This window comes from Entelurus aequoreus, linkage group LG11 (genome assembly GCF_033978785.1).
Source record: "Entelurus aequoreus isolate RoL-2023_Sb linkage group LG11, RoL_Eaeq_v1.1, whole genome shotgun sequence".
In the NCBI taxonomy this organism is placed as follows: domain Eukaryota; kingdom Metazoa; phylum Chordata; class Actinopteri; order Syngnathiformes; family Syngnathidae; genus Entelurus; species Entelurus aequoreus.
Window position 1 is genome coordinate 43055148 of NC_084741.1, and position 24228 is coordinate 43079375.

General features: G+C 38.3%; 1 protein-coding gene across 5 annotated transcripts in view; it reads left to right on the forward strand.

The window, feature by feature from the left end:
* mtbp (MDM2 binding protein) overlaps positions 1–24228 on the forward strand; it is a 51084-nt gene that overhangs the window by 762 nt on the left and 26094 nt on the right. For 3 of the 5 annotated variants that reach the window (XM_062063375.1, XM_062063376.1, XM_062063373.1), the window contains exons 2-12: positions 467–550; positions 626–699; positions 4587–4735; positions 12451–12509; positions 12644–12788; positions 12989–13103; positions 17536–17652; positions 21716–21810; positions 22745–22811; positions 22946–23063; positions 23377–23556. In XM_062063375.1, coding sequence (XP_061919359.1) covers positions 467–550; positions 626–699; positions 4587–4735; positions 12451–12509; positions 12644–12788; positions 12989–13103; positions 17536–17652; positions 21716–21810; positions 22745–22811; positions 22946–23063; positions 23377–23556 — 1203 coding nt within the window. The remainder of the gene's footprint in view (positions 1–466; positions 551–625; positions 700–4586; positions 4736–12450; positions 12510–12643; positions 12789–12988; positions 13104–17535; positions 17653–21715; positions 21811–22744; positions 22812–22945; positions 23064–23376; positions 23557–24228) is intronic. The other 2 variants (XM_062063377.1, XM_062063378.1) reach the window with 2 other exon arrangements.

Here is a 24228-nt window from a genome sequence, read left to right on the forward strand (position 1 = left end):
GTCCTGGGTTCGATCCCGGGCTTGGGATCTTTCTGTGTGGAGTTTACATGTTCTCCCCGTGACTGCGTGGGTTCTCTCCGGGTACTCCGGCTTCCTTCCACCTCCAAAAACATGCACATGGGGATAGGTTGATAGACAACACTAAATTGACCCTAGTGTGTGAAAGTGAGTGTGAATGTTGTCTGTCTATCTGTGTTAGCCCTGTGATGAGGTTGCGACTTGTCCAAGGTGTACTCCGCTCCAGCACCCTCCCCCCCCCCCCCCCCCCCCCCCCCCCCCGTGACCCCGAATGGGACAAGCGATAGAAAATGAATGGATGGATAGATTTCAATATAATAAAAAAAGCTGGGCATTATGCAAAGCAGTTTTACATTAGCTTGTACGTTTTGAAAAGCTATTGCATCATTACATTGTGCATTTGTGTGTGATTTCACAATGTAACAGCTATTATTGACTTTGTGCACAGGTCCGCAGCAGATGAAGGAGATATATGACCAAATTTTGGACTATTCCTCCGAAGAATCTGTGCGAAGAATCACTGTGCTCCCAGGTTTTTTCAAACATTGCATTGTTTTTTTCCTTCTTAAGGTCTCACTCACAAACAGCTTTCCTATTTTTTTCCTAGCATGTCCTCTCAGTGGAAGCCCTTCTCTTCAGAGGTGGTACTTTGCTGTTCAGGCTTGTCATGGAGCAACCCAAGTAAGACATTACAAAAAGTGGATGGTCCAAAACAAATGCATGTAGAGAAAAAAACTGATTTACTTGCCTTATCCAACACGACAATGCTTATAAGAAATAGAAGAATCACAATAATTCAGGACAAATATATTACAATTAGGATTAGAGATTGACCGATTATCTGCGCCAATACTTGGAATTTTGAGTAATTATGTATCTGCCTCTTTTTATCAGTATCTGTCTTTTTTTCTTTTACATAACTACAGCAGGAGATATAATAGATACACATATGATACCAATATTTAGTGTATAAAAAAAGTAGGGAAGTAGATCAATTATACCCTCTGCTCACCAGCCCGTTTGCCCGTTTAAAATTCTTATCTTAGTGCTCTTGCGGTCACGCCCCCCTTACCATCTCCCTATCTCCTCCTCCTGCAATTTTGATTGCTTGTACACAATATATCTCTTTTACTTAGCTTTCAAAACTAAAAATGTTTTCCCGGGAAATACATTTTTTTGTCCTTGTTTCCCGGCGTCATACCGTTCCATTTTGTTTGTTTTCTTCTTTTGTCAGCAGCACTTGCAGCATGGGCTCAATAAAAGAGCGTGCAGAGTTTCATGTTCCGTGATTCAATCAAATAACAACATGCCACAGCGGTAAAAGATGGATGGATGGATGGATTGATGGATGAATGGACAGAGATGGATGAACACGAAGATGACAGAAACTATATTTCTGCCAAAAATTCAAACTTTGTGTAAATATATTGATGCTGCGGATGGCAGTCATAGCATAGCACTGTGCTCTCTTGTACTTGATGCCTTTTTTTGTGTCTTGCATTGAACAAAATTTGCTATACATTTGCATTGCTATAAAATGTTATCAAATTGAGTAGATAGCGAGTTATTGTGATGTAGAGAAATCACATATTTTTGCCAATTTTCCCAGGAGATTTCCCATATTTTAAAATGCATATGTTGATGCTCGTTTGACCCGCAGCCGACATGAGTGGGGCGGCCCGGGGCTGGCCCCGCCATGCCCTCCTGGTGGGAGGCTCGGTTGCTTTTGGAGCGGGCTCCTCAGGGGTGGGGCGTCGAGTCTTTCTGCCCGTGTTGTGTGAGATCTCTTGCTGGTTTGGGGGTTAGTTGTTTCTCGCTTCTCCCGTGCCTTGTCCTCAGCCAGACGCATCTGTCTACGGTCTGAGGCTGGTCTGCCCGGCGGCACTGTGGGCCCTGTTCTGGGGGTCCTTGTTCCCTGGGTACCGCACCTGCTGTTTTGGGTTGGGTTTTCTGGGTGGTTGGGGCCGTACCTTGGCTCCCGCACATACTGGGAGACAAATATATTGTACATGCACTCATACATATATACATGCGTATGTACATATGCACATAGACAAGTTCATACATACTGTACATACATAGCAGGGCTGCACGATCATATGATTGTGATCATTGATCGCGATTCATTTGAGATCGATCACAGTGGTCAGCTGTTAGCATAATTCCTCGATCAAACATAGCGGAAATGTCTGTTAGAAGTTACCGCAGTAGTAAACAGAAGGGAATCAACAATGCTTAGTATAATCCCGCACAGAACAATCCACCTTCATTAACCGTGATCCTGTGTGTGTCTGTGATTGTGTGTGTTTTTAGATGTTTATGTGAAAGTGTGTACGTGTGCGCGACCATCTCTTTCCACCGTCTCCTCACAACGTAATTAATGTTCAATCACGTTGTGCCTCGTCCCCTTACACAGCTGGAAGTGCAGCCCAGAAGAAGAAAATAAAAAATGTGACTATCACTAGCATAGAAGTTGAAACAAAACATTTAAAAAAGGAGCAGGGACTTTACTTTCACTATCTGCTGCAACTCACTGCTAATCCTGCTCTGAATGCGGACCTGCAGGCACTCCGAGAATGTCAATGTAACTGTATTGGTCCCGACTGGGAGAGTCAAAACACCCACTAATTTAATCAGAAAAGGTATTTTTATATCTAAATATTTTTAAACAGATTTTTTGCTTATGTGTTTGCAAAGATTCAACTCCTCTAACATAACATTCACTCAAAAAAACTTGTCCCTGCTGTTGGAGTAACAAGCAAAATAGTAGCGGTATACCGGTATAAAAAATGTTGTTTGTTTGTTGATAAAAATACATTTTGTTCTTGACGTAATTAATACATTTGTTTTGTGTGTTGGTACACATTATTTTACAATACCTCAAATTCAAACTGCACTTTAATGTATTTTCATTCAATATAAGATATACAATTTGAGTTTTATATACTACACAATGTGGGTCACTGCTTGCCGTTTGCCAAAGCACTGGTAAGAAGCACTGATGTATACAAGTAATTAAATAATACATTTAAACGTGTTGTTTAGTAAATGTTGACTTGAAATAAAAGTCTTATAGTATTCACTACACCAATTATACTTTGTTTACTGCAGAAAAACAAAATAACATTGAGAGAAAAAAATTAAAATGTTCTCTTTACTCACACAAAACGTACCAAATAAGAAGCAAAACCGTGGCTCTAAAACCAGGTAAGGAGTGTAGCGTGGGTTACCTGTACTGATGCACCTCTAGTAAACACAAATATAGATATGAACAAAATGACAGTTGTCAGCTGTTAGCATATATTGCCTCAATCAAACATGGTGGAAATGTCTGTTACAAGATACTGCAGTAATAAACAGTAGGGATGACATCCATCCATCCATTTTCTACCGCTTGTCCATTTTGGGGTTGCGGGGGGTGCTGGAGCCTAAAAAGATATTAATCGAGCTCAGATAATATGAAAAAATTCATCGTGATCATTTTTTTGTTATATCACTCAGCTCTAATACATACGTACATTCATACATACATACACAAATACATGCATACATACACACACAAACACGGTACATACATCCACACGCACGTTCACTGTACAAACATACATACATACATACTGTACATGCACACATACATTCATGCATTCATGCATTTAATCACGTTTCATCAAACATATATTAACGTTTAACATAGGAGAAACTGGGTAGAAACACTGCACACTCATCATCATCATCGGCAGTCACTCGCAGTCGAGTATGACTGTCCTCAGAATGGATGGGTTCCCATTCGGGAGGACGCCTGCGTGTGACGTCTTTTAGCGTGGGGAGACTGATGCGCCTGCAGCCACCACACGGTCCTTGGCAGAGAGGGGCCTTGATCCAGTGGCATGGATCCATGAAGACTGGAGACCACCCTCTGTTGCAGCCTTCATCCGCCTTCAGTGCCGTTGTGACATGCAGTGTCATCCTCCGCCACTTCCACCGTTGAGGTCTTTGAAATGCTATTTAACCCATAGCTGGGACCCTGACAGGTACTACCACCCCTCTTCCCCAAAACTCCAGAACTCCCGAACTGAAGCCTCATCACCGCTAAACCTTAAAACCTATATTTACCATAACGATCTAATATATCTAATATAGTCCGCTCCTTCCCCCCTTTTTATCTGCTTTCTTTTGTAATTCAAATATTCAATTCATTTATGTATTGTTGTATTGGAAGCAATTGTAATGTTGATAATGGAGGTAATTATTATTAATATACATTATCAATAGTGTTATTTATTTATTTATTGGTATTTGTTGTGCAATAATGTTCACTGTCGTTTCCTAAAAAATGTTAAATGTTAAAAAAAAAACAACTTAAAGCCTTGACCAGTGGTTTACTGACATATACTATGTATGTTTAACTTTTAATCCAAATTAATACCAGCTCCAAATATAGGTTATCTGCCTTCTTGAATACTAATCATCGGTATTGGCCCTGAAAAAAACATATCGGTGGATCTCTAATTAGGATCTAAACAGTTGTGTTAATTTCAAGAAAAAAAAATGTCCATATATGTTTGCAGTTTTGCTGCTCAGACTGGGAAGATTTGGGAGCAGTCTACCAGAGAGCAAACAGTGAAGAGGAGAAGCCAACTGCTTTGGAGATGTGTGTGGGATCTCTGAGTCAACAGGAAGAATCGGACCAAAAGTGCGACCAGGCAACATTGACAGAGTGAGATTCTATTTTCTCTGCAGTTAATCAAACTGTCGCCATCGTTAAACCTTTGTTGAATAATAATAATACATTTATTTATTCAACTGCAATGAGGTGGTGACTTGTCCAGAGTTTATTCCGCCTTCCGCCCGAGTGCAGCTGAGATAGGTTCCAGCCCTCCCGCGAACCCGAGAGGGACAAGCGGTAGAAAATTGATTGATGGCATTTATTTATATAAGCATTTTTCAAGACACTACTGCACAAAGTACCACATATAACATAAACAGTACCACATATAATATAAACAGGGCAATGAAAGTATTCAAGTATTGAACATTAAAGTAATAACTGTACAGGCGGTGGATGCATGCAAGTACAAGGTTGAGTTATAATTACGGATGTTCCGATCAGGGATTTATGCTGCCGATTCCAATCATCCATGAATGAGCTCAGCTGATACCAATACCGAAACCGATCACATATATTAACTACAATTTTCCATTTATTTATTGTGAGTGCTGCTGACAATTCAACAATATCAGCACAATATTTAAACTAGTTTAAATATTTTCTTTAATTAGATACAATTAATCGAGCAAAACAAATTAAATAGTACACAATAACAAAACCAAATCAAAAACGACTGTCTTATTACTACCCATTAAAGGCCTACTGAAACCCACTACTACCGACCACGCAGTCTGATAGTTTATATATCAATGATGAAATCTTAACATTGCAACACATGTCAATACGACCGGGTTAACTTATAAAGTGCAATTTAAAATTTCCCGCTAAACTTCCGGTTAAAAACGCCTTTGGATGATGACGTATGCGCGTGACGTCACGACGGCAACGGAAGTATTCGTACCCAATGTGTCACTATACAAACTGCTCTGTTTTCATCGAACAATTCCACAGTATTCTGGACATCTGTGTTGGTGAATCTATTGCAATTTGTTTTAATGGACAATGGAGACTGCAAATAAGAAAGTTGTAGGTGCGATCGGTGTATTAGCGGCGGACTACAGCAACACAAGCAGGAGGACATTCAGCTGGATAGCAGACGCACTACCGTGAGTACAGCTTTGGCTTCCAAACATTTGATCGCTTGCCCGTACGTGCGTGTCGCTATGTGCATGTCACATACGTAACTTTGGGCAAATATATGTTTCTTGCCGACTCTGATGGCGGCCGGGGTGTCGTCGAAAGCTACAACGCCCGCTGCCGCTCCGTAGCTAAGTTAGCTTCAATGGCTCTTTAGCAACATCATTGTTAAGCTTCGCCAAGCTGGAAATTATTAACCGTGTATTTACATGTTCATGGTTTAATAGTATTGTTGATCTTCTGTCTATCCTTCCAGTCAGGGGTTTATTTATTTTGTTTCTATCTGCATTTGAGCCTGATTCTATCACATTAGCTCCGTAGCTAAGTTAGCTTCAATGGCTCGTTAGCAACATCATTGTTAAGCTTCGCCAAGCTGGAAATTATTAACCGTGTATTTACATGTTCATGGTTTAATAGTATTGTTGATCTTCTGTCTATCCTTCCAGTCAGGTTTTTTTTTTATTTTGTTTCTATCTGCATTTGAGCCTGATTCTATCACGTTAGCTCCGTAGCTAAAGTGCGTCAACGATGTATTGTCGTGGAGATAAAAGACACTGTGAAAGTCCATTTCGCCTTCTCGACTCTCATTTTCAAGAGGATATAGTATCCGAGGTGGTTTAAAATACAAATCCGTGATCCACAATAGAAAAAGGAGAGTGTGTGGAATCCAATGAGACATTGTACCTAAGTTACGGTCGGAGCGAAAAAAGATACACACTGCACTGCTCTCTAGTCCTTCACTCTAACGTTCCTCATCCACGTATCTTTCATCCACGCTCAAATTAATGGGGTAATCGTCGCTTTTTCGGTCCTAATCTCTCTTGCTCCATTGTAAACAACGGGGAATTGTGAGGTATCCTTCCTCCTGTGACGTCACGCTACTTCCGGTATAGGCAAGGCTTTTTTTTTATCAGCGACCAAAAGTTGCGAACTTTATCGTCGTTGTTCTATACTAAATCCTTTCAGCAAAAATATGGCAATATCGCAAAATGATCAAGTATGACACATAGAATGGATCTGCTATCCCCGTTTAAATAAAAAAAATGCATTTCAGTAGGCCTTTAAAACCTTCCCTGAATGTACTCCTGTGTCCACGGACTTATTCTCTGATCATGTTAACATTAACAAAACAATTAAAAAAATATTTTCAGACAATAAAACTATTGCTCAAATCACTCTAGTATCGATCATGTACTGATATTACCCTTGGTGTTGACACCACCAATTTATGTGTCAATCGATCCACTGTACTCTTACGTGTTGTGTACTGACTGCAACAATTCTGACACACCAACAGTTGTTGTTACAATTATCCTCTTTCTAGACTCATATTAATATACTTGTCAATTTCTTGTTAATAGCTGTTTATTTTCTGCTGCAATGCGCTTCCATCTACACTTAAAATGTACTTAGACGATTACGGTATGGCAAAAATAATAATCACAAATATTTTGATAGCTATTGCCATCACGATTCACAATAATTCATTCATTTGAAAACAAGAGTATTTATTGTACCACCAAAACCCAATTTTAAATATAGTTTTAAAAAGGGATATAAATTAGTAACTAATACCAGTAAAATAATAGTAATAACAATACATTTAAATAACACTTGCAATAATTTTTCTGTTTCAATTGTTTTTAGTTCTGTTTTTTACCATTTACACTTATTTTACCACCATAGAGTGAGAGCTTTTTGAAATGAATATAATTTTATAAAATGTTTGTTAACTAAATGCAACATCCCTCATATTTATTGGTGCAATGCATTCTTGGACAATTTTGACCAGTATTTTACTTCAAAGCATAATCATTTTGTATATGTATAGGTCGGTTGCAATCATGTAATTAGGCAAAGGTCTAAGCCCCATTAGGCTTATTTTGAACGGTTTAGAGCAGTGGTTCTTAACCTGGGTTCGATCAAACCCTAGGGGTTCGTTGAGTCGGCCTCAGGGGTTCGGCGGAGCCTCCGCCACGGAGGTAAAGACTCATCCAACTTATCGTGTAAATAAAAACTTCTCCCTATCGGTGTATTACGGATACCCCCAAACAATGTTCCCTCTAATTTTCCATCTGATTTGCAGATTTTTTGATTGTTCGATTGAAACTTTTACTAATAGATTGCAAAGGAAGAGAATACATTATATGAAACAGTACAGTTTACACAGTACAGTACATATTCCGTTCAATTGACCACTAAATGGTAACACCCGAATAAGTTTTTCAACTTGTTTAAGTCGGGGTCCATGTTAATCAATTCATGGTAATGTGTGTAATTTGTTGTGAGTTCATGCACTGTTGGTTTTGTTCTTTGAACAAGGTGATGTTCATGCACGGTTCATTTTGTGCACCAGTAAAAAAACATATGACTTTTTCTTAAATTTGAAAAAAAACAAAACATTTTATTTTTCACAAAAGAAGAGTTCGGTGAATGCGCATATGAAACTGGTGGGGTTCGGTACCTCCAACAAGGTTAAGAACCAGTGGTTTAGAGGCTAATATAATAGCGATCATGAAAAAATTATTTAAAATGGGATGGAGTGGATTTTTACACTCTTAAGAAAAATGTTTTTTTTAAATATTTAAAGCGTTTATCATCACCAAGAGGTTACTGCTACCTCACTTCACTTGACACTATATTTTGAGAAGAAAAGATTAGAGGCACATCATGTCTTTACATCTGGAAGGGTCCACAAATTAAACAATCAGTAAAAGACAAAGTTGGAGTTATTCATGCAACGGTGAGTAACGTATTTGATTGACACGAGTGCCGTGCTGCTGTGATCGTGACGCTAATGAGAAAAGGATGAGTTTGTTTGTAGTTTATTTCCTGCTGCAAATATTAGTCTCATTTACAATTCATGTCTGCAGTTGTTTTTATGATGTGAAGTAGATTTTGTGTCATTATTTAGCTGTATATGCCCCTGTTGTTCAGAATGAATCTTTGCTAGCGATATCAAGATATAGTATATGCTGTTGAGCATACGAGAGATTTATTCATGTAGTTTATTAATACTATTAAGCTATTTTCTTGATGCTAACAAATAGCACGAAAGACGCTATAATGTAGTCATCCGTGTCAGATAAAACACTTGGCTTTCCTGCACAACAACAACTAAGCTTTTAGTTTCTGTTATGAAAATCGAGAAAGAAAATACGGTGGATTAGACCAACAATCACAATATTTATTACACGGACTTAACATGACGTTAGTTTATTTGCACAAGCAGGTCTTCGTAGTTATATTCAGGCATAGCAACCGCAAAAGATCTCAGACTAATGCAAACTATTGTCGTTTCTTTACGTTTAGTTCTGCTATCAAACACTACTTATATAGTAGAGAATAAACTGGATCGCATCACAGAAAGTTTCTCAAACAAATCAAAGGTTCAAATAAACATTTTACAAAGTGATCGCTGCAGACACAAATGGTCCGATTGTATTCCACAAGATGATGTAAGTGATATTTTTAAGAGCCATTTCCGTCGACGCATTTTCGTTTTTTACTGACTTTATTACCTTTATGAGCCACTTCTTTCGGGACTATATGAAAGCTATCTCCTATCTCTCTGTTTGAACAACTACAACACCCAAGAACTGAACAGCTTGTTTTAATGCTACGCTTAAGCTGTTTGACTATCGTGTGTACTAAGCTGCGAAGAAGAAAAACGGATATGATGTCATATGCAACCCTCTTATAAATAAGTGCTTTAAGTTCATTATGCTTGTGTAAGGTACCGGTACTTTTTTGAAACCTTTAATTTGTTAGCAAAGTCAGACCGTATGTGGTGCACCACACTATTGTAAAGGGGAGGAAGTGTACTGTGCCGTTCTTATCTTGACGTGGGGAGGCGACTTGTCCAGGGTGTACACCGCCTTCCGCCCGAGTGACAGCTGGGATAGGCTCCAGCACTCCCCGCGACCCCGAAAGGGACAAGCGATAGAAAATGGATGGATGGAGAGCGCGACTCTCAAATTGTGACTGCTGTCGTGTTTGTATGTGGATATTATATTATAGATAATGTCATTTACCACAACACAAGCAGATGAGATGTGTTGTGGGTTTATGGCTTGTTCTTGCTAGCTTCAGCTTTGTAGTTTAGTCGCTGTTTTCAAGTGGCTGCCTCAACATTGTTTAGTTCGGGGCGGGTTGTTTTAAGTGTTTCATTACAAAATCGCAGGTTGAAACAGCCAAAAAAAAAAAAACACCCCCTCTACCACACACATGCACTCATAATAAATCCATGTAAATACATATGTGGCTGAGCATGGAAGAACCGGATGATACAACAGCCGATGAGGAAATGCTGGATATAACTATAAATCTATTAAGAGGATAAAATGAATGAATAAAATATATTAATAAGATACAATATAAAATGCATAAATATTACATGGATATGTAGTTAAAAACTAAATAAGATTAATTCAATTGGTATGTGTTAAATAAAAGATAATGAATACTAGATGAACAACGAGTTAAAAAGATAATAACAATTATAAGATGAATAAGAGTATTAATCAAATGCTAAGTTAAAAAGGTGCGTCTTGACCTTGGTTATTTAAAATCAGAACATTCTCTGCAGCCCTGAGGGCCTCTGACAGGCTGTTTCACAAAAGGGGGTGGCGTAATAATGGAATAACGCCTCCCCGTGGGTATGGGTCCGGACTTTTGGAATAATTGAGAGGACTCAACCGGAAGACCTCAGGTATTGCGAGGGCTTATATGCTAAAAATAACTTCGAAAAATAAGAAGGCCAAAGATCATTAAGGCATTAAAAACAAGTAAAATAACCGTAAAATTGATTCTGGAACACACAGGGAGCTAATACAGTGATTTTAAAACTGGTGTAATATGGGTTGGTTTTCTGGTCCTCGTCAGCACAGGAGTGGTTGTGTTTTGGAGTAGGAAGACCAGAAAGCAGAGACTTACAGTAGTCAATGCTGTTGGTAAAAAAAGCATGCAATAGTGTCTCTGTTGGCCTGAGAGAGAATGTGGCCGACTGGCTATATTTTTAAGATGTTAAAACCCTATTTTAGTGGTGTATTTAATGTGTGGGATAAAACCAAGCTCCGAGTCAAAAATTACACACAAATTATTTACTTGTGAAGATGGATTAAAATAAAGTGACTGTTTATTTTATTAGAGATTCTCTGGGCTTCAGGACAAATGATTAAAACATCAGTCTTGTGCTGGTTAAGCTGGAGAGAGTTTTTTGACATCCAAGCTGTAACATCTAAAGTAGTTAAAAAGTGCCTCCATTGGTTGTGTGTCTACAGGAGACATGGAAATGTACAAGTGTGTGTCATCAACATAACTGGAAATTGATTCCATGTCTCCTGATGACATCGCCAAGAGGTAGCAAAGACAAATTAAAAAGAACAGGGCCTAAAACTGACCCTTAGTTACGTCAACGTGGAAATCATATGCTTTATTTTTTTTGTTGGTTTTCGATAAGGCATACTAGCGCTGTGTCAAATAAAAAGTAGCAACCATGGTGACGTCCGAAACTTTTAGTAGACGTGGTCTTTTTTCAGTCATTTGCTCCGCATTTGTGTCACCGTTACAAGCTCTGGAATTGGCATGCACTTTCCGTGGCCCATTAATGTTTTTTTTTCTTCCATTTATTATATTTTTATGATCGGGAAAAGCCATCATGGAAATCAAAATTCGATGAATTGTCCAGCCCCACTTAGCACTTCTATTGTTGTTTTTGCTAGCTTAGCGGCTAGCTAAGCTATTAGTTAAGCCTTTCTCCTACTTTTGCTTGATATGTAAGATGTTTAGCCTCATCTTAATACTTATGATACTTAGGATTTCAAGGAATGCAGTTTCTCTTTCGTAATGGAGGTGACTAATATTAACTTGGGAGATATTTAATTAGCTGCTAGCCACTTGTCAATCGGGGGAATTAAAAATAAATAGATTGTTAGCCATAGAAGATCTGCGCTTGTGATCGGCATTGAAAGACTTTAACCGGCAATGGCGATCACTTAATTTTTCAAGAAAATCGTCCAATACTGAGTGGTCGCTGATTGATCAGCGCATCCCCTATAATTACTATAGCATGATACAATTACCACTGCATAATAAATGTAAAATGACACACATACTTAGTAGTTTTTATTTTATATTGCTTGAACAAATAAGTGTTGTACACTATATTGTACACTATCTTTATTTATTATGCTTTGTAAAAATAATTGCGGTGTGTTTAAATGATGATTAATAAATAGTGTTGCTTATACTGACTGAGCTGCCAGACCATTTCTTATGTTGCAGCAAGTTTTATTAAGCTCTATATTTATCATCTCGTTTATCATTGGGTACCATTTTGCCTCTTTGCCATCATTGGTGAAAATAACAGAAACTGTTTTTTGACATTTGAAGCTTATCTGGTGTTTTTTTCAGAATTTTCCAAATGTTCATTTGACTTTGGATATTAAACGATATAACTTCAAGGGTATTTGGACCTAAATGGAATACTATCAATCCTCTTTGGCATTCTGTCTTGCAGAATATGATTTGTGCCAATGCTCTTAGCCTTCACGCAACTATTAGAAATGTTATATCAGAAAGCATATCTGGTTCACAGAAGTTCCTGTTTCTTTTCTATTGGAAAGGTTGCTTGAGGAGGCTGCAGAAGGACTGCATACACTCTCAGACAAGCTGCCCCCTCCAGGTACAGTTAACCAACCGGTATACATTACTTTACTACATATTGTGAGGTTACGATCTATCATTTTTTCATCAGTTTTCACTTCATAACTGCCAAATATGTAGATATTGGTAATGTTGTCTTCCTTGCCCCCTCAGGTAAAGCCTTGTTGGATGTGCTGGTGTTAGGCTATACTGCGGAGTGCCCTGCTTTGAAAGACCTGCTTCCACTCCTGGGAGCCCTGAGACACATGACCTGCTGGCACTCTGCTAAAATCACTGTCATCACTCAGCATACTGCAGGGTGAGATTGTGTTTCTACTGTTAGCTTGGTACCACTAGAGGGCATTAGAGGCATAATCATAAGGCAGCTGGGGAAGACTTACTGTTGTTAATTTAGATGCATCTGGCTTAAACATGTTACTTCAGTGCTATAGTATTTGTGATTATTCCTGTGTTCTTCTATCCATCCATCCATTTTCTACCGCTTGTCCTTTGTCTTAGTTGGAGGAAAACGGCATCATACCTCAGTGCTGGTCTGGTGGACTCTGCTGAGTTAAGAAGCTGTATTGACCCCAGTGAAATGTGGAGAGGAGGCCTGATGGTCAGAGAGAAGAAGGTAACACAGTAGGAATATGCTGCAGTTTCTTTTTCCCTGATGACAGTTTGCATTACAGTATGCCTATTGCATTTTATCATTGCCACTCAGTATTAATTTTTGAGGGGAAAAATAAACATACTTTATTTTTTTGGTTTACCTTTGGTCAGACTTAGAAAAACATGTGTGGCTAAAAGTAAAGATGTAAACAGTTGATTTGCATGAAAGTGTCAGTCAATGTGTATATTTTGCATCAATTGCATTCACACCGGATATGTTCCTTTGTGAGGTATCTATTAATCATGTAATATTATATGATCCTAAATAGAACTAAACCATCATATCTTTGGGAACGTAATGTGGACCTATGATGAGTCTAATCTACATTTAACACACTTGTCTCTTTGCCTTTTTCTCTTTGCCTGGGGCCCTCTCAAATTAATCATCTTAATTTTGATTTGAATGATTGTATTCAATATTTAAATCTAACCTACCTACGGTTTAACAGGATAATCCTTGTCAAATGATATGAAAGAATGTGTTAAACACAAATATTATTACCAAGGCTTAGGTCAGACTGATGACAAAATAAATACTAATCAAATATACTGCAAAAGTAGGGACTGATGTAAAATACATTTACACACAATTCTAAAAGAATTGGGCCACCAGTTGAATAACTCGAAGGATGAAAAAAAGAGGACCTAAAATGGAACTTTGAGGAACCCTACCCGTAGAACTAGTATAACAAATGACTACTGACTACTTCTGAAGTAAACAAGCTAGAGCAACACCTTAGTTACATGAATCACATTATAAAAAACATTTGTTGCTGCCAAAAAAAGAGGACCTTAAAAGGGTGCATTGATGAATGCCTCAGTTACGTAAATCACAAATTTAGACCCCAGTTTTCTATGTTTGTTAGCATGGTTAAAGTATCAATGCATGGATCTGCCAATGTGTTGTCCAAGTTCCTCTACAACAGGAGAACTTTAGTGTTTTTAAGAATTTGCTATAAAATGTTTGTCTCCCAACTCGGGGGGTCGTTCCCTGGCCAGATTTGGGCCTTTGCCCGCCAGTTGAATGGCTTTGCTGTATATAACAAGCTTTAGTATACATTTTGCTACACAGTCACATTTATAACCCGCGTTCTAAGTCTTGTTCGGTGATGTTCATTTTAGACTGCAAATGTACCCCTCCAAGGCCCACAAAAGTATCACAATTTATCTTTTTAAAATGTACAGTGTTTAAATATATATCTTAAAGACAAACAACACCTTTTTTTAATCACCATTGAAAATAAACTTCCTGAAGAGTTTATAGATTCACCTGTCACAACATTAGGTACAAATTATGTGGTGCAAAATTCCGCATCATAAAAAGCTGCTTTTACCAGCATTTATCTCACTGCATGTCACACATTTCTGTCATTGTGCGCATGGCACGATTGGATGAAAATACTTTATTCTATGAATCCTACATTTTCTTGTGGTTCCTTAAACCAAGTAGTGCAGTAATGTCACAATGGTGTCTTTTTTTCGTAGGAGTTTAGCAGCTAATTAAACTTTTTACTGGCCCATGTTGACAAAATAGTCTTGTGTAAAATGTTGTGGACAAATAAACATTGACGTATTATTTTAGAGACATTAGCAGGCGGACGACCATGAGGTGAAAAGGAATAACTCAATGCGGGGGTCTCGGCTCAGCAGAGGGGGAGAAAGAAGGCTGGCAGATAGCAGATACTGGGATGCCCACTTAAGTATGTCCGTAATTCTGTGATGTCACAAAAGGCCCACTGTTAAAAAAAAGACTTCAAAACACAGTGTTCAGAAGCATCCAATATAATAGCACTTAGCCTGTTTACTTATAGATGTTTTGGCACTTGAAATTGTGTTGGAAGAAAAAAACAGTAAACAAACTTTTTGAGATAATTTTAAAGCCTTGTTTTGAAGTTTCTTCTTCTTTACTTTCAGAATCAGAAACAGAATAGTTTTTATTGCCATTGTTTGAGAACGGATTCACAAACTAGGAATTTTACTTGGTGCAATCGTGCAACATAAAACACATATAACACAGGATAGAAGGGACGGCGTGGCGAAGTTGGTAGAGTGGCTGTGCCAGCAATCGGAGTGTTGCTGGTTACTGGGGTTCAATTCCCACCTTCTACCTTCCTAGTCACGTCCGTTGTGTCCTTGGGCAAGACACTTCACCCTTGCTCCTGATGGCTGCTGGTTAGCGCCTTGCATGGCAGCTCCCGCCATCAGTGTGTGAATGTGTGTGTGAATGGGTAAATGTGGAAATACTGTCAAAGCGCTTTGAGTACCTTGAAGGTAGAAACGCGCTATACAAGTACAACCCATTTGTCATGTTCATTATAGGATAACATGAGCTGTAACTGCACCAGGTCAGACTCTGACTTGTACATGTAGGGTTGGATGCTAAAATCCTCTGCTGTTGCCATTTTTACTAAAAACTATTTTGATATTGTCCGGTACATTGTGAGAAGCGTGCGTCGAAAAAACTTCAAACATGTAGACGGGCGATGAAGCAGTCTAATTCAGCTGAAAAGGGTGAGACTTCAAGTGTTTCATTTGCATCTGAAAAGACAGCCCACAAAAAAACAACTTGTTTTAAAGAGATACTCTGAAGGGGGCTTGAAGGTAAAAAATCTATGCAAAATTTTGACCAAAGCACCACTTTTACAGGTTAAGTAAACCATAAGGATGTGTGTTAGAATCATAAGTATGACGTTTTAGTGAGGATAACGGGGTATTCATTTGCAAAAGAGATGATTAAAAGGGCAGATTGTATAAGAGAAAACTGGACATTCTATCAAAACCAGGGCATGTCAGACATGTCCCATAATCAATCAATAAACCAGTCAAACCTTTTTGGCCAGGCAGGTATTGTACGACATCCAATATAGTCCAGACTTGGTTGGGTTATTATTGGACAACTATTGACTGTTTGTTGTATTTCACACTCGCAACGTTTCCTTTTTTCCATTGATGGTTGAAGAATGGGGCAGGCATGCACCTTATTGTTTGCGATGGTGATCTTTTCCAATATGCTGCTGCTGTAGAAGCTGCCAGTTGAAAGATGCTCAGCAGGAGAGCAGAGGATGAAAGAATTGCCAAAGGAGAGAAATGTACTGTATAAACACTGGCATCATACTGAACTGCTGTGTATACCTACCATGACAACCAATATTTTGTTCAGAATCATCTACTTTTGCGACAGCTGACGCGACTTTCTTCTTTCCTTAATTATTGTAGCATCACAGTGCATTAAACAGTGTTGAAGCTGAGCGTCCATTGACTTCAATGGGGGAGCTTAGACGGGGTTGTTCATTGCAGCCCGACTAGACAATCATTGGATAAAAGCTCGGCTTTATTCGCCCATCGGACACTGAACTTCTCTGGAAGTGTATGGAAAGTGGGCTTGGCCTCAGCTGGCCTGGATGCGGGATGCTTCAATGATCTGTCTGAGGCTGAATCCTTTTTTTCTCTGCTGCAAAATAAGCGAATCAGCAATCTTGAAATATAAACCACTGTCATAGCATTTTTCAACTTTCATTCTGTTGTTCCGAGTTGATATGGAGAATGTTTCAATCCTCTAAGTCAGTGTTTCTTAACAATAGGGCTTGGGCCCATTGTTGGGCTGTGAGCGCCTACTAGAGGGCCACCAAAAAAATTATGTTTCTCAGCTGTGGTCCGAATGCACTTTAATTTCCATAATTCCATCCATTTTCTACCGCTTGTCCCTCTCGAGGTCGTGGGGGTGGCTGGAGCCTATCCCAGCTGGAAGGTGTTGTGTACCCTGCACAAATGCACTTTTATTTAATTGACCATTTATTCAAGAAACATATATATTATTATTATTTGTTATTAATTTAGTTAGAATTTTAATCAGTTTAGTTGTGTGTAATGTAAATACATTTTTCATCTGTTTTTATGAGTCCTTTCTTTTGCAGTCTATTTCTATTTAGTTTGTATTTATTTTGGGGTTTTTATTTTTTAAGTTTATCCTGTTAAACTGCAAGTAGATTAGGTATAATTATTGAATACGATTACAATCAAGAGCAATATGACTAATTCAGTGTTAATATTTAATTGGGCCTCATCTCTCTCTGTAGTGGAAAAGTTGGGCCCCGAGGTCAAAAAGGTTAAAATGCCTTGCCCTAAGTGACATTTCTTTGTAAAATCTAACATCTTCAAATCTTTTATGTTATTGGAGACTGTACTCCTGTTTAGAGAGTAGCTGAAAAATAGCTTCCCCTTTATGAAAGACCAGCAGCCACCATTGCACCTGTCTGTGTTTTATACAGCAATCTTTGTTGTTTTTTTTAGTTCAACATGGTTACACACCGTACTTTATTTGCCGTCACACTCTCTGTTGGTTGCTGCTAAATGGTGGGATATATCTGATATATTTTTTCTCTTCTTTGACTCAGTACATGTCAGAGCTACGTTTCGATGGCTTTTGTTTGCGCTCCCCGGTGCATAACATATCGAGGTCCAGTCTACTGCAAGACCCGTCCTCCACTGCAGACTACAAACTACATTCTGAGGTGAATTTTTAACCTTTATTATTGTATTGCCCTTGAAAATGTATTTGTGAGCTTCAAAACACTGAGCTATTTAACTAGGCCTGGGTGATATGGCCTAAAAATAAAATCTCAGATTTTTTCACCAAGAGTTTGATTTACGGTTTTTTACAGATTTTTTTCCCCTACTTTTTAAAGAAACCAATGAATACAAATGACAGAAACAAGTTTTGCTCTTATTTGATCAACTAGTAGTTTGAAATTACACTGCATGCACTGCATGTTACTCTTGTATAATGTTATTTTTAGACCAGATATAAATTGTACTTTTTAAACTATAATTTTAAAACAACTATATTAAGAACTTCCTCTGGTAGGCAATACTTCTGTAAACAAAAATGTAGCATTGTACATTACATGCAAATAAATATTAATCTCCAAAATTGAGATTATTAAAGTGCAAATTTAAAAACTTCAATCAACTCTATTAAGAGCTTCCGCTGGGAGGTAATTCCTCTGCTTGAAAAAAAATACTTCTGTAAATATAAATGTGGTATTACACATTGCATGCAAATAAATACACTTCAATAAATCATTAGATACCAATCATTAAATAGTAATACAAATCAATCAGATCAATAAAGTCCAAACTTAAAACTTCTGCTTTGAGTAAAATACTAATGTAAATACAATTTTAGTATTGTACATTGTATGCAACTAAATAATCAAGTAAATATTGAGATGACTTTATAGTTTTAGTAAGTGGCTAAACCCAGGGTTTTACCTGAAGTATCCTAGGCTCCTTGTTGGTGTGAAGTGATGTTAAAGACAATGTACACTTCATTGCACATGTACTATATTACAGTGGTGCCTTTTCCACCCAGGCCTTCAGTGATCTCCAACTTCAATGATTACCTCTCCAAAATACCATAATTGATGTCACCACATGATCATTGCTGGAGAAATACTATACAGGAACACATTTACACCTTACTGTTCATTGAATCACATCAACGGTATACAAAATGGGTTATTTTCTGGCGCATTTAAAAATCAATTAAAACGCATCAACAATTAAAACATATACCGTAAATTTCTCTGCTTGGCTTATGCAACTTCCGGTCAATAAATTTTGATTCAAAGTACACACTTCTCAAAGATATATTACTGCCCTGACCACATGATGGCGACAAATACACATGTAACAATTATAATTAAATGACAAGCATGACACACTTTAACAACAAGAGTTTACAACTTTTGGTTGTAACAGAACAGCGACTGTCAACAACTTGCAATCTGATTGGCTATCGCAACTGTCTCAACTCTGTGTTCTCAAATTCTTCGCTAACATTCCTGATGAGTATCCAATCACAGGACACGTACATGTCACGTTCATCGTGAGGCCATCTAGAAGGCCTTACTGACAACAACTCGTGATCGGATTGGCTATCGCAACTGTCTATCACTGTATGTCCCCGTTCGCTTACAGTGCATGGATGCCTGCAGTGTTGATTCTGAAGGCGTCTGGCAGATTTGGTACAGCATGGCAACATAAGCTAGCTGAATTCTGATTGGATACAAACTAAAACTAAAAACAACAACACTGGAACGAGCATATTAAGACATGAAGAGAATATTAATAATTCTAGATATTTAGGGAAATAATTAATTCATTATGATCATGATTTCTGGTTATGTTAGGCCAGCAGAGAAGGCCTTGCTGGCCCTGACGGCACACCACTGCTATATTAGTATATCGATGATTAAATGCGTTATAATTCTAGAAGAGTGTTGCAGCAACACACGCTTACGAGCTGTCCGGTTTGGATGTACAGAGCGACTACTTTAGTGATCGCTCTGTGCATTGTTCTCCATACTACATGGCACCTTGTCTAAATAATTTTGCCAAAGTATGCTGCTTCTTAGGTGTAAAGTAGACCTGTGCCCTTTAAGAGCACAATTAATAAAGCCCTGCAACCTATTATACTGTAATCCTTCAGGTGTGTGCATTTCTGTGGCAAGGAGCCCCTGTGTTTGTTTACAAGGTGAAGGATCTGTGCAGTGTGAAAGCTGTAAATGTGTTTAGAGACAGAACTCTGTGTGAGACATGGTCTCTAATAACAGTTGGTAAAGAGCCACACTATAATGAGCTTTCTGATGTAGATTAATAGCCATAACAATGAAAACCAAGGGGTGTGCACAGGAAGTTATGGCTGGTTTGGGGTCCTTAATATAAACATATTCAGACTATACTGTATGTGTCTGGGAGAAGAGAGAGAGAGAGAGAGATAATGCTCAGAGCTCTGATGAAACAGATGGTGGGGATTGTCTTGGCAGAATATAAAACAATACTGAAGGACAGCATAATTGTTCAAACTGTTGGAATTACAAACTTTATGCTTACACATAGACTTCACGTTTTCACTCACAAATGTGCTTGACCAAAGTAGGCACAGCAGGTCAGACACTTGAGATGTGTAAACACCAGACCAAATCTAAGGTAGACAGGGAAAAAACATGTAGGTTAATGTAACATATGATGCAACTGACTTCAGTGGTGCCCACACTTTCAGTGCCGCTCATAAAGGAATATTTTTTCTACAGCAGCTCGTTCTGCATTGCAGTAATGAGTGATCACATGTTATTACATCCAGCATCCACCGATAAGTCATTGTTATAAGAAAAATACCTGTCAACAAAAACTATTCAAAGCGTATAAAGGGTCATACAGCAAGAATTAATTTCAAAACAAAATTGTGTAATGTCAGTAAAATGGTAAAAATCTAGAAACTGGAATAAATGTATGTTTGCTTGAGTACAATGCAAAATACAAATACAAATGTTTTGTTCAAAGGAAAGGCAGCTATCACAAATGTATTTTGGGCCTTGGCAAGCAAGCTGAAATAATGACTTTGACATGTCAGCGTGAAGCCACTTTTCAAACTTGACCTATGACAGCGCTCTCGAAATAACAATTCATTACTGAAAACGAACAACATGTAATCGTGCTGAGACATATGGTCTTTCATTGTGAACAGATTATGTTGTTTGAGGTGCTTTTTATTTAATTTCAGCGTGATCACTATTTAAATGAACACTATGATGTTACATCAAAAGAATGATTAGGTTAAAGCACTCATGCAAGGTCCCCTTGGAATACATTTATGCTAGGTTTGTAATTATCATCAGCTCTAATCAGAATCTGTCAAGTGACATATCCCTATTGGAGCTGTTAAATGGAGTTATAAACATATACAAACAATGATTTTAATTGGGTACAGTACATCTGCTAAAAGTTCTAGTACATGTTATAGGGCTGTCTTTGACTAAAGATTTTCATAGTCAAATCTTATTCGTTAGATTTGGCCCATAGTTGACTATCAGTCAAATCTATGGCGTTGTTTTTAAAAAAAAAGAAAAAAACATATTGGGATATAGAAAATATTTTGCAACCCCTTACCCCACTTACACCATAAAGCTAATACTCCCTGTGCACACTCTGATAATGAGAGTGCCACTGCCACCTACTGTAGTGGATGTGCTATTACACTTGATCTTAGTCCGACACCAAAAAACACATTTTCCCGGTGTCACACGTGCCCCCGTTGGCATCGCAGCGGTCCTCCATGTAGAAACATCTTACAAACACTATTAGTAAAAGATTCTTGTGTGCATACAAATAGTTTTCAGAGAGAGAGCTGTGGGAGGCCAAAACACAAGGCCAGCTGTTTTAGACACGTGATGTTACACCAAGAAGCAGCAATCGCTTTCTCGAGACGGCCAAAATTGTATGCAGAAAATAGTGATCTCTCATCCTCAAAAAACGATTTGTCTGCACAGAATAATATTTTACTAATGATGAACGCAATCAATCCATTCTCCTAACACACATGCTGTACGGGAGCCTCAGCAGGTACTTAACTCCGCCTCCCTCCCACAGAGTTTAATGTCCAAATCCTGAAGACAGACATATTATTTAATGTATTAAGGAAGTTAATGGTATTGATTTTAATAATCTGCATGATGACTATAACTTTGCCAGACAATGTTGCCTTTATTTTTTCTATTGTTTCCATTTTTGCAGGTCTTCCAGTACTACGCACCAGTTTTGGACCTGCTTCATTTGGTTACTCTGTCAGATCTGCCCAGCTTCCTGATGTCCAACACCCTGTTAGAACTGTATCCTCATGTCTGAAATTTCTGTTTCCATGCAATCCTACAGACTGTAACACCCTCCTCTGTTAAAAAGTGAAATGTTGTAACTATTACAACTTCAAGTCACACTCGTTTTTATGAATATGTATGCCGCATATTTGTATGTAAGTATGCAAATCTGGATGGCCTTTAAAAAGTAGGATGACTACAAAGCCACACAAACGTGCACCTCCAGGCTCAAAAACAGCTTTTACCCCAGCCCTAGAGCAATGACTGAACTCCGCAAAACAGTCATGCTCCTCAATATCATCATAACCACAACACTTCCTCTGAAAGGACTGAGTTTGCAATAACATCTGAAGGTTTCTGCATCACACTTACATTTTATTTTACATGTTTTTAATCCTTTTTCGTAAGTAACATTCAATAACTGGGGTGAGTTTTTCCTTGCCCGTATGTGGGCTCTGTACCGAGGATGTCGTTGTGGCTTGTGCAGCCCTTTGAGACACTTGTGATTTAGGGCTATATAAATAAACATTGATTGATTGATATTATTTCCAAGACAGTGAACATGCTTGCTCTCCACATGGGTTTTTTCTGTGTACTCCAGCTTTATCCCATACCCCCACAATATGCATGTTGAGTTAATTGAAGGTTCAAAATTGTTCAAAGGTTTGAATTTGCATGTGAATGTGTGTTTGTCTATACTGTATGTGCCCTTTGGTTGGCCTTTGAACAGTCCAGGGTGTACCCTGCTTCTCACCCAAAGTCCGCTGTGAAAGGCCCAAGCTTACCCGGGACCCTAATGAGGACAAACAGTATAGAAAATGGATGGCTGGATATATTTTGGCATGTTTAGCATATCAAATTAAGCTGGTTTTAATTGATTTCAAGTTCAACCTATTTTGTAGTCTATGTATTGTTTTAACATGGTATGTTCTTTAACTAAAAAAATCAGATACCTTTCTGTGGAGTCAGTGAAAAGTAAACTTGTTTTGGACCAGCTTAAGTCATTGCGTGGAAAGGTATTTGACTTAATGCTGGCAGTTCATCACTGTCACAACTTTTTACTTGTCACACTCCAATTCATTTTGTTGAGTGAGAGGTCATCCGACTGGGGGCATTGTGTGTGAATCGAATACATTTTTTGTGTGCTCAGGTAGGAGCTTTGCTCAGCCTGTCCTGCGTTGTTACCCCAATCGCGCAGACACCAGTGAGCCAAATCAGCTCCCAGCGCTGGAGAGAGTCTCTAGCCAGGCGACCCAAGTCCTTACACAGTGAGTCCTTTCATTACCATATACTGTAACAATGTGTTTTATCTAGCATACTGAAATAAATTAATAACAAGAGCTACATTTGTACAGATGATAAAGCCCTATGAATGAGGCACACTCACACGTGGAAAACTCTGCTGTGAAAATCTTGACAGCTATATTAAAGGTGTACAGTAACTGATTTGACTGTATTCATGTGGAAATTGGACTGCAGCAGAAAAGTATTGCATATTATTTTGTGTTTCAGACATGATAAAGAATGGAGCTACAACCTGCAATGTCTACCGTGCTTTAACATTCATATGTTGTCTTGCAGCACCTGATGTAGATGTCAAAGGTGAGCATGCTCACTTCTTCCTGTTGGTCCAGGGCTCAGACAATTTGGAGGATGGAGTCTGTACAGTCAGGGTGTTACATTCCGACAGTCAAATTAATGGCGCGGCTGCCATGGCGACAGTCTCTGGGATGTTGGGGCAGAAGCTGCTGTCAGCATCAGGTATATTACAAAAGCATTTTGTAAGTCATACAGACCAAAACCTCAAGCCTTTGGCCTCCCTGACAGTTTGAAAAGGAGAAAATGAATAGCAAGAACCGAACGGTTGAGTTTCACATGACTTGTTTACTAAAGTCCGCTTGTCCCCTCTAATTTTATAGCCACAAGTGTGAGTGTTAAGCAGCCATCACTGTTCATCAGGTAACTTGTGCTGTATGTAAGATTACTATGCCTTTTTTTAACCAATATTTTATACATTTCTCCTTTAATGAGTCATCAAGAGTTTTTTAGGTACATAGCAGCATGTTTGGAAGGCTATGGTGCTGCGAACTGTGAAATTAAAAAACCTGAAAGGATAGCTAAAATAAATGTGGGGGAAAAACATCCGTAATTAAAAAGTGGTCTTTTATAGATTTCTCTACTGTATTTTTTCAGTTAGTGTTATCCACTTTTTTTGTTATCCTTGTAAGCACCGGAATTATTTAAAAAGTTCCAATTAACGCTTCTATTCCGTTAACCGCTGAGTACCGTATATGTACAGTATATAAATGTGTATATGTATGTATATATGTATATGTGTGTGTGTGTATATATACATACATACAGAACAAACAACTTCAAGGCATTGCAATCCATAGACTTAAAAAAAAAGACGTGCTCGTTAAAAAATACAAA